We start from the raw sequence: 10,793 nt of genomic DNA, 5'->3' as shown, positions 1-10,793 counted from the left end.
GCAATAGTGTTGATGTGTGAGCCTGAGCATGAATATGTGTAATTCTGATCGTGTAACCTATAAAACTCGGGCATAATCACGTGTGAGATTTGACTCAGTTCCTTCGCATGATGCACATTTTGCAACTTTATTGTTTACATTAGTTAATTAAACCTTCAACTTTGCACACTTTCAATCCGTAGTTTCTGCATTTGTAACTTCAGGCTCGGCAATAGCACATCTGACATGATACAAATTGACAAATGTAAAGTCTACAAGTTAGTCGAATTTTGACATGACCTTATATGGAAACAGTGACGCCACTGATAGAAAAAGGCTAGCTGCAGGTAAAGGCATGCCGTAATCGCCGGACTAGGGACGGAATAAATAACAAAAAATATTAGGTAAGCCTATAATCATATTATCTCTGGATAACAACATTTCATAGAGTATTATCAAGAGAATGTATAAAAGATGCTAGTAAAGAATTCGATCGGCTTCAGATATCCTCTTAGAACTGAAAAACATTACATTTAATGACTTTGTTTGAATACACGTGTATAAAGATATATACGCATTTTTATTCATAGGCGTCTGAACCGGGAGGGGGGACTTAGCCCCCCCCCCCCACTTTTTTGCCAAGTTAGACCTAACCATTAGGAACATAGCAACAGGGAGGATTCACCCCCCCCCTACTTTTCCTCGCAACAAACAAAATTGTTCCTTAAAAGACCTTAAAGAGAATGAAATATTAATAGTGATATTGAAAATTAGAGTCATAGTAGGTATACTAGCACCCCCCCCCCCCCCACCACCGCCACCACCACGGATTAGGAATTTCATGATTTGGGGGGAAAATTGGGCAGGTAAGATTGGAGTTATTGGTATACCCTCCCCCACGGATTGGAATTTTCATGATTATGGGAATTCTTGTCAATATTTTTCATGATTAGTTTAGCCCCCCCCCCCTTTCAATTTGCTTCCGACGCCACTGTTATTAAAGTACATGCAACAAATTGTTAAAGTATAGGCCTCGGCTGAATTAAGAAAATATCTCCAAATGCATCCTTATCGCTACCACAAAGTTGTGACAAGACACCCCCCCCCCCACCGCGAAAAATTACACGGGGTCCGTCAGCTGAGTTGCAAAGTTATCGATAAGAAAAACAAACTATTTAAAGACATTGGTTTTGAGATTGTGATTACCCGGTAATATGAGACATAAGAAGCGACACCCTCTTTAGAAAAAATAAATAAAAAATCCAAAGATAAGGTTAACTGTCGTGAAATTAAAATGTGTATAAATTATTTTAAGAAATGTTTCTTTGCATTGTCGGCAATATATAGGGAAAAAAGCCTATCATGCAGGTAAAAATTGACATTTTTTAAAAATCATTTTATTTTTATTACGGGATTGAGTATGACGTCCTGAATGTCGGTTCAATACAGACTCACTTTGTGAAGTTGGCTGATAAAAATTTTCTGGAGAGCTAGTATAATACAACTTTACAGCCACTTGTGAACTAGCTGCAGGTCTGTAGCTCCCTGTCTAAAAATACAGATGGACGATCTTTGAGCTACAGTCCCTCTCATAGTTAAACTTCAATTTACGGCGCACAAAAAATATGCGCTAGTTTTTTTTATTATTGTTGAAGATTGTGTTATTATTTATCTTTCACTTACACAACAACAAAAAGTATAAATACATGTAAAGTAACATATATTTTTCCGCGAAAAATTACCAAATCCTTGCAGGTCGTTTATTCTAACTAATTCAGAAAAATAACAAGAGTAAAAATGGGGTACTCTATATGCAATGTTTTTGCCCAAAAATGACTAAGTTCAACAGCTGATATTTTTATAAATTATCAGAAATCAAAATCCTAGCAATTTGCAAACTTCTATATATATGTATAAATGATCTGCAAAAGAACAACTTCCTATCTTGAAAACTGTTCGAGGAGTTATCGGTACAATAAGGGTACCTTTTTGACAGCCACTCGCCCGTCTGCAATTTTTACTATTTCAAAAATCGGAAACCCGGTTAAAAATTCACTCTCAAAATTCTTAGAAGCAATTCAGAAGCAATGGAGTTACATGGGACCTCACGGCGGTCTTCGAATGCCATGCCGCTCAAAATATATTTACCCCCTTAGGAAATATCTTGATCCGTCTCATTTCTAGAAAAGAGTACGCATTCACTTATATTCCAGTTTAAATAACATGTCAAATTTTTTTTAGAGATATAAGATATTAGGCATTTCCTTTTATAATACCATGAGAATTATATTACGGAAATTAGCGCATTCGTCACATCGGCAACGATTTTTTTCTACATGAACCTCTTCCTCTTCCTGTTTGGTCCAGTTTCAATCATACCTCAATTTTTTTTCTAAAAATAATACCGGTGTTTTCGATAGAAAAGGTGTCGTTCATTAAAAGCTTATTGCAACATTATGTTTATTTTTCGTTCATTCCGGTCCGGCGGTTACAGCATGCCTTTTCCCGCAGCAAGGCAGTTGCCATATAAGGTCATGTCAAAATTCGACAAACTTGTAGACTTCACATTTGTCAATTTGTATCATGTCAGATGTGCTATTGCCGAGCCTGAAGTTACAAACGCAGAAACTACGAATTGAAAGTGTGCAAAGTTGAAGGTTTAATCAACTAATGTAAACAATAAAGTTGCAAAATGTGCATCATGCGAAGGAACTGAGTCAAATCTTACACGTGATTATGCCGGAGTTTTATAGGTTACACGATCAGAATTACACATATTCATGCTCAGGCTCACACATCAACACGATTGCATATTCGGATTTACAAGTTTACATGTCTGGATTTTTGAACACGATTACCCTCCATATTACAAGGGTTTGATTTTGTATCATTATTGTCGGAGTGTTTAAACTCTTCGTCGGAGAATTTAGATATTAAAGAAGATGACTAAGGCTCGCCGATAATCAAAATGGGGGAAGCATTTAAAAAAAAAAGTATTTAAGGCACGCATTTTTACTAAATTATATGTATAAAAATGTAATGGGTGATACACAATTGATCAATTAAAATTAATAATCGTCATTGGTGAATCAAATAACACATTCGAAATATTTAAAAATGTAATTGCTTAATATTCAAATATGTTTATGATAATCATTCACAATACTCAAATACTTTTTTCACATTATATTTTATTGTTTATAAGAAAATTTTGTCAATCTAAGATATTTTAATCATAGGCGTCGGAACCGGGTGGCTAAACCCCCCCCCCCCCTACCTTTTTTTTTGCAAATTTAGAGCTAACCATTTGGTACATGGCATCAGGAAGGGTCCAGGCCCCCCCCCCCCCAAAAAAAACCCAACTTTTTTTTGCATTAAACATAATTGTTTTTAATTTACCTGAAACACCATCGGATAGCACCCCCCCCCCCCCCCCCCCCCCGACGGATTAGGAATATCATAATTTTGCGAAAAAAATTGTTTTTGGTAGGTCAGATTTTTTGTTTTTGATATATAGGTGTATACCCCCCCCCCCCCCCCCCGCTTCCGACGCCACTGTTAATTTAACATACATCTAAGATAGCTTCGGTTTATTCTTAGAGTGGTCATAAAATATGTCTTTAGACATATCCTAGGACATGTCTTAAGATGGATATTAAAGTTACTTTCAAGAACATGGTCACAAGGTTGCATTAAATCATCATCAGTGTTAAATTAAAAAAAGGCAATAATGTACGTATTCTTGTGAAAATTTTGCTGAGAATCTTTCAATGTTTATTTTGGATAACAGCTACAGGAACTTTTCATTTCTAATTTGTTGATTAAGTCATGTAAAAATAGACTCTCATTATCGTCATATGAATAATTATTAAATATTAACCTATTGATTGTTGTCCCAAATAAAACAATTCAGTGAATATTTAAAGCAGGTTTTCTTTTTGATCTGAGTTTAAAGAAAAAAGACAACTTGAATATCATTCACAACTTTATTGCACATGCATTTAGTATCTGCTTTCACAAATGAACGGATGTTTCTCTGTGCAGGCCACATCTCCCCATTGGTAGCCTGCATCAGGGTACTGCATCAGGACACAATCTTGGTTGCTACCAACATTGTTTGGTTGCCCGGGATACCAGTTGGAATAGGATATGGAAGTGGGAGAGCCTCCGTTTGTCCATACAAAATGATTTTCCGAATTTTCGTCATTTCCAGAAATGTAAAATCCGTTCTGGCCAGTCGTCATTAATCCTGCAATGAAATGTAACGGATATATGTTTTCAAGCTCCTTTAATTAAGTCTCTATCAATCAGGCGCAAGGACGTTTCCGTAATTAAATTTCCGACAAGCAATCAGCTTGGTGGAAATTTACGAAAACGGTCGAGTGGATGGTGTAACGAGACTATGCTCTAACAGAAATTGTGCGTGGTAATTATCATAGCAATGTTGAAAATAAAAATAAGGAAAATTACCTATGTCGGACATGATGAGATTAACCAAATAATCGTGTTCCTGCTGATCTGATATCGAGGCGAGATGACCGTTATAAGACTGCTTCTTACATTCGTTAATGGCGTCATACCAAGACATCGGTGAGGTGTGAAACGTGTAGCACGATGTCGTGTTGTCCGTGTTTACATTCTTGTACGAATTCAATGGGCAAACTGGTATGTCTTTGAACATAGAGAAACTTTATTGATTATTGCTTGGTAAGTAATTATTTGACATTATTATATACGCATAGACATTCTATCTTTACATATAGACATCCTACCTTTCCAGGTTGTATTACATACATGCATAGACATCCTATCTTTACACATAGATATCTAACCTTAAGTTTACAAGTTGTGTTATATACATAGTTCACCAACCTTTACAGGATGCATTATAGCGAGCTCAGCGAGCTCTAAGAACCAGTGTGCGCGGGAAAAAGAACGAGCTAAACCTACAGTTCATCAAACAATTTTTTTTGTCTACGTCCCATAATGCTCTCTAATGTTTTCACCCGTGGTGCTATGCCAAAAGTGGCCGACTTTTAACTCGTAATTTACGGTAACTTAAAGTTTGAAGACACGTTTTGAGTACCGCATATGCTTTGGCGAGACTCAAACGATTTGTTATATGCTTCCATAACTCCGTATTGAGTCGAGAAACGTAAACAAAGACGAACAAAGTCATCGATGACGTCACAGTGCACTCGCGCCATATTTCCCGCGATAAATTTAGAGGTGGATCAAACATCTGTAATGAGTGTACTGGCTATTTAAGAAATGAACTCAATGTCTACCCAAGTTATACTCGTATAACCTGGGTTGGGGCAATTTACGCTTTATAATCCGCGAAGCGAATGAGTTCATTCCTTATAATTTAATTTTCTGGAATTTGCTGTACAAATTGAGTCCGTTTTACTTTTAAAAATGATATAAATCTGTTCAAAATTCAAACGTAACGTCAAGTGAATTAGTACGTTGGTGCATTGTGACGTGTCTTGTGACGTGCAAACCAGGTTATACAAATATAATTTAATTATGGTTGTAACGCGGCATTTGATTGGATAGAAAAATTTAGTTAAATTTGTATAACCTGGTTTGCACGTCACAAGACACGTCACAATGCACCAACGTACTAATTCACTTGACGTTACGTTTGAATTTTGAACAGATTTATATCATTTTTAAAAGTAAAACGGACTCAATTTGTACAGCAAATTCCAGAAAATTAAATTATAAGGAATGAACTCAATATCTACCCAAGTTATACTCGTATAACCTGGGCTGGGGCAATTTACGCTTTTTTATAATCCGCTTCGCGGATTATAAAGCGTAAATTGCCCCAACCCAGGTTATACGAGTATAACTTGGGTAGACATTGAGTTCATTTCTTAATTAACTTAATTTTTCTATCCAATCAAATGCCGCGTTACGACCAGAATTAAATTATTTCAGTATAGATTGCGATACCTGCCTCATTGACATATGATTTGTTTTTAATTTTTTTTAATATAGAGATTTTATGTATATATACTAGCAAGAGCCATACTTTACTCCATTTTTAAGCTAGCTAATTGTGCATGCATGTACAGTAGGCAGGTAAGTATATGAGTAGGGAGGAAATAAATAATAGGACATTTTGAACTAAATAAAAAGGAATAAAATGAAAAAATAAAATAAACAGTTAAAAAAATTATGTAGAATATCTACATATATAGTCATATATATGCATATAGTCAGACCATTTAAAAGTGGGAAATTACACACCAACAAACAGGAACCGCTCTCTCTCTCTCTCTCTCTCTCTCTCTCTCTCTCTCTCTCTCTCTCTCTCTCTCTCTCTCTCTCTCTCTCTCTCTGGGAAGGGGGTTGCGCTGTATGTATCATAACCATTAAAATTAGTACCTTTGGCATACTTATTGTAGAGCAATACTCTCTCAAAAATTCTTTGACGTTCGTTGATACCTCAATAAAACTATAAGTTGACAATGATGCAAGGTGTGTGTAATTCTTGCTGCGCTCGCCAGAACGGTAGCACCGTAAAACATATTACACATTACAGACATCCTACCTTTACAAGTTATGTTATAATAGACATAGATATCCTACCTTTACAAGTTGTGTTAAAATAGACAGAGACATCCTACCTTTACAAGTTGTGTTATAATAGACATAGACATCCTACCTTTACAAGTTGTGTTATAATAGACATACTACCTTTACAAGTTGTGTTATATATGTAATAGATATAGACATCCTACCTTTACAACTTGTGTTATAATAGACTTATACATCCTACCTTTACAACTTGTGTTATAATAGACATAGACATCCTACCTTTACAACTTGTGTTATATCAAATAGACATAGACATCCTACCTTTACAAGTTGTGTTATACACATAGACATCCTACCTTTACAGGTTGTATTATACACATAGACATCATCGATGGCGACGTTGCCGTATCTATGCTTGTACGTCTTGGTGCTGCTACTACCAGAGTGGTACGTATACGAGTAGTGAGCGTCAGTGCTACCCTCAAACACTACCTACAACACAACACGTGACACAGAAAAACCATTCGAAAACCCTACATTTAGGGTACACTGGCAGTGACTCTCTCTTAGATAAGAGGAACAATTCATAAATTTACAAATAGGTGAAAAAGAGTTACGTCAAATTCTGTCCCTCGGAGTATACCAGTTTATTCTTTGATAAATCTCTTTTAGAAAAGCAAACTATTAATTCTTTTTGTTTGTGCAGAGTGATGAATCCTAATTACTTATAATTAACAGCTTTATCTGTTTAATTAAAGCTTATTAAAAATCCGTCGTCCTACGTTCTTGGAAGAAACTAATCAATGGGTACTTGGACGATACCTGGAATTTATGAGCCGTGTATTCGGAATTTATTTCAACCTCTCCAAACTTCCATTCCACGCTGTTCACCGGCTGAATCAGTTTGATTGGGTTTCCTAGACCATTGTTAATCTACATGTGCAGGTAAATCATAATTTTGAATATTCTGTCGACCAACAAAAATGAAATATTTATCTATTTTGATGTAAAGATTGAGATGAGAGTTAACACGACGAAAAGAGAAAAAATTGAGTATAGTGGTAAAGTGACCTTTGCGTAAACTTTCAGTGGTTGTACGTCAACACCGTGCGTATTATACCAGAAACGTATGCAGTAGTTTGGTGCAGGTTCAAAGGTCGGGGACACGAGACGCATCGTGTGTGAACTGCTGCTAGAAGTATGCTGGGCGATGTAGTCAGCATTGATGGTCATGTAGTGGCCTTCAAACAAGTTACAAATCAAACCCACTATTATTCAAAGGCTAAACGGTTGTTTTAAATCAAAGTTATTAGAGCCACTTTAACAAAACTGTAGACTTTTAGTATGATATAGCTATCTAACACCAAAACATGTTGACAAATAGACACAGATCTAAAATAGGACAAATCTTGAGCAATGTCTGTCCGACACTGAAATATATCAAAGTCGCTTAAAACGTCTCGCTTGACTGTTAAACATAGCTATAGTACTTAATTCCACGATCCTGTTAAACTGAACATCACTGCTTATAAGAAAACCTTTGTTTAAAGTATACCTGATGATGTTTCGTACGTATGGTCCATGTTGGGTCCAGTTTGACTAGATGGTCGTCCACTCTGACGTAACCAAATATAACCGGAACTCGAAGTGTAGCCAGAGCCAGTTTCCGCTTGAAAATTGCACATGGACCCTTCGTAGTTCTCGAATCCGCAATAAAAAGTCGAAAACGCAGAGTATACTTTAAAAGAGTAAAAAATAATGTAGAAAAAAACCAGTCATAAAATTTACTGATGTGTATCACGCGTATCAAAACTTTATTATTATTATTATTTTTGCGTTTTTCAATCAATCCGAGTATAATGCGATACATTTTTTTACAATGCGTTTTATTACATTAACGAATTATATGTGGATTTATGAGTTTACCTGCAGGGGCTGTTGTGGGGAGACCAGCATTGCCCTGACACGCCGAGAGTTGTCTGGAGGCATTGATCAACTGTTGTCGAAGATTATCCAGCTCACCCTTTGCCGTCATCAAAACGTTTGCCAATTCGTCTTTGGTCTGGTTCAATATTTTCTCCTTGCTATTTAGAGTTACCAGCAATTGTGCAGCATGCTGCTGTTCAGCATGAAGTAAATCCTGTGTGTTGGTTAATTCGGACTTGGATATGTTCATTTCTCCGTACAGTTTATCTACAGCATTCTGGAGATCAGCCACTGTCGTCTGCAGTGACGTCACGTCACTTCCAACCTTGTGAATGTCGTCACATGAACACCCACCAGAGCTAGAATGTGTCGAGGCTGTTGAATGGTCAGAACTACCTATTGCGTCACATAACTGCGACTGTCCAAGCTTGACGTTGTAAATACATTGTCCGTTTGAAAAACTGCATCCTGGTTGAAATTGGGAATTTACAAAACCAATGCAAAACAAAATATTCCCAACAATTTGTAGTAGCCACATTCCGATTGCTTATCGCCAGCAGTCTCTCTATATACTATCTATATACGACAAGAACTTCTCTTATCTATGCGGTATATGTGTTATGTGCTATATTTCTTCGGGAAAATGTCCCAATTCTTTATAGAATGAATAAGTCACACCATGATTGTTTTGATAGAACGCCTTTATTCATAATTCATCTCCATAATATACTCTATTAATTTTGTGCTCTTAACCTCAAGATCAACTTTTTAAAAGTCTACCTTGTGTTTATATTTACAACTCCAAGAAATGTTAAAACAATATTTATGATATATTTTACAGAAACTCTATAATATACATCGTCAAAAGTATATACGTCATATCTTCTTGTGTATTTCGTAGACATTTTAAATTACATGTATTCCTCAAATTACATGTACAAATGCAAATTAAATATACAAAATAGTCATCAATAACAAATTATATCAATGGAAATACAATTCCAAATTTCCACTTCAAAATATACGCACGAATTCACCAGCCGTATACGGACATGAATCATAATCCCTGCACTTCGATTTTTTTTTACAAAAAAATATGAACCATCCATAAACAAGAAAACAGTCATCTGTTGATGAAAATCCACTTCATTCACCTTTAATTAACCACGTTTTATGGTTTTCAACAAACATAAAGCAATTTATTTTTTCCTGAGTATAGCCTGAACAAAACATATACAAATCAATGTTTTATATAATCATGGTCGTTCGCTCTCCAGTGCACCAATCTCAATTATTTAGTTATTCGTTCTCCTACCACGTCAATTAACCAACAACCGGAGGTTAATTCACTACCTTGCGGCTTCTTGTGTTTCCACAGCTTCATCATTCAACCCTGTTTTCGCAAGTTCTTCTGAAATCTTCACTTAAATTCACTTAAATTGATACACTGTATATTTCTCTAAACAGAAAGCTGAAATAATGCATCTAAACGGAATCGTCTTTGCGGCTGTAGTTGTTGCGTAACTGCTCAAACCGTTTCGATTGATAGTTCTGCACTCCCCATATAACAGTGTTTGTGATGTTTCTGGGAAGTACTCGCCGAGTTCGTATGTTCCCTGATTTGTAGTCCAACGCACACCGATACACGCACACAGCAACAAGTATGACACCCAGAATAGAGCAGCCGACTACTAGGAATACCAAAATGTCCGGGTACTTCTCGAATATGTCCCTGGTGTCAGGGACAGTGATAGTTGTGGTGTTCATTTAAATGATGCTTTTATTTCTTTCGACATACTTTCTGAAAGTAAAAAGGAAATAAGTAAACACTTTTTTGACTGCATGCAGTAAAAACTTTGTTTGCCGATGCATTTACTCAAGGCGATTTAAGGGGGGGGGGGGGGGGACCAAGTATACTTTTAACTTCAATTCAATTGTTTATTTCATTATTTTCAATTCAATTTTTTTTACATGGGGGAGGCAACTCCTTGTTAATTTAATTTTTTGTATGTAAAATTTAGAAAAATCTTTGCTGCGCAAAAATGCGGATCTAACATCTAATTTTAATTAGATTGATTTCTACGCTAGATTATCTATAGAGTATGAGCACCGGCCGTATCACTGTTTATTTCATCTAAATAGTTCCTGAAACTTGAATTCGTACAAAAATACAGTAGCAGCCCCTAGAGTACCGCCCTGGAGTGTCTGGGTTGTGTTAACTTTGTCTGTTGTTTTAAGGGCTCTATAAAAATGTCTACTTTTTGAAACAGATTCCTGATACGTCATATTTTTTATACATTACACTACACACTGACTTTTAAACACATATACGTACTTTA

The 10,793-nt window shown here is 36.1% G+C and overlaps 1 protein-coding gene across 1 annotated transcript; it reads right to left on the bottom strand.

Annotated features, from left to right (window-relative positions):
- Positions 1-3,946: 3,946 nt before the first annotated feature.
- LOC117681289 (uncharacterized) lies at positions 3,947-9,060 on the bottom strand. Its single transcript, XM_034445037.2, has 7 exons — positions 8,455-9,060; positions 8,084-8,266; positions 7,600-7,769; positions 7,351-7,461; positions 6,885-7,020; positions 4,450-4,650; positions 3,947-4,228 (listed from the first exon to the last, which is right to left on the bottom strand). Exons 1-7 carry the CDS (start codon positions 8,990-8,992, stop codon positions 3,981-3,983), a joined length of 1,587 nt encoding a protein of 528 aa, XP_034300928.2. The 5' UTR covers positions 8,993-9,060; the 3' UTR covers positions 3,947-3,980.
- Positions 9,061-10,793: the final 1,733 nt, after the last annotated feature.

This window comes from Magallana gigas, chromosome 2 (genome assembly GCF_963853765.1).
Source record: "Magallana gigas chromosome 2, xbMagGiga1.1, whole genome shotgun sequence".
Classification (NCBI taxonomy): domain Eukaryota; kingdom Metazoa; phylum Mollusca; class Bivalvia; order Ostreida; family Ostreidae; genus Magallana; species Magallana gigas.
The sequence above is the reverse complement of the archived record's forward strand: the minus strand, read 5'-3'. Positions and strand labels throughout refer to the sequence as shown.

Coding starts and splice junctions, on each gene's coding strand:
- LOC117681289 (XM_034445037.2), bottom strand. CDS start 8,992: ATGTGGCTACTACAAATTGTTGGGAATATTTTGTTTTGCATTGGTTTT. Junction 7,462..7,599: donor CACTGAAAGTTTACGCAAAG/GTCACTTTACCA, acceptor CTGCACATGTAG/ATTAACAATGGTCTAGGAAA. Junction 4,651..6,884: donor GTATAATACAACCTGTAAAG/GTAGGATGTCTA, acceptor CTATGTTCAAAG/ACATACCAGTTTGCCCATTG.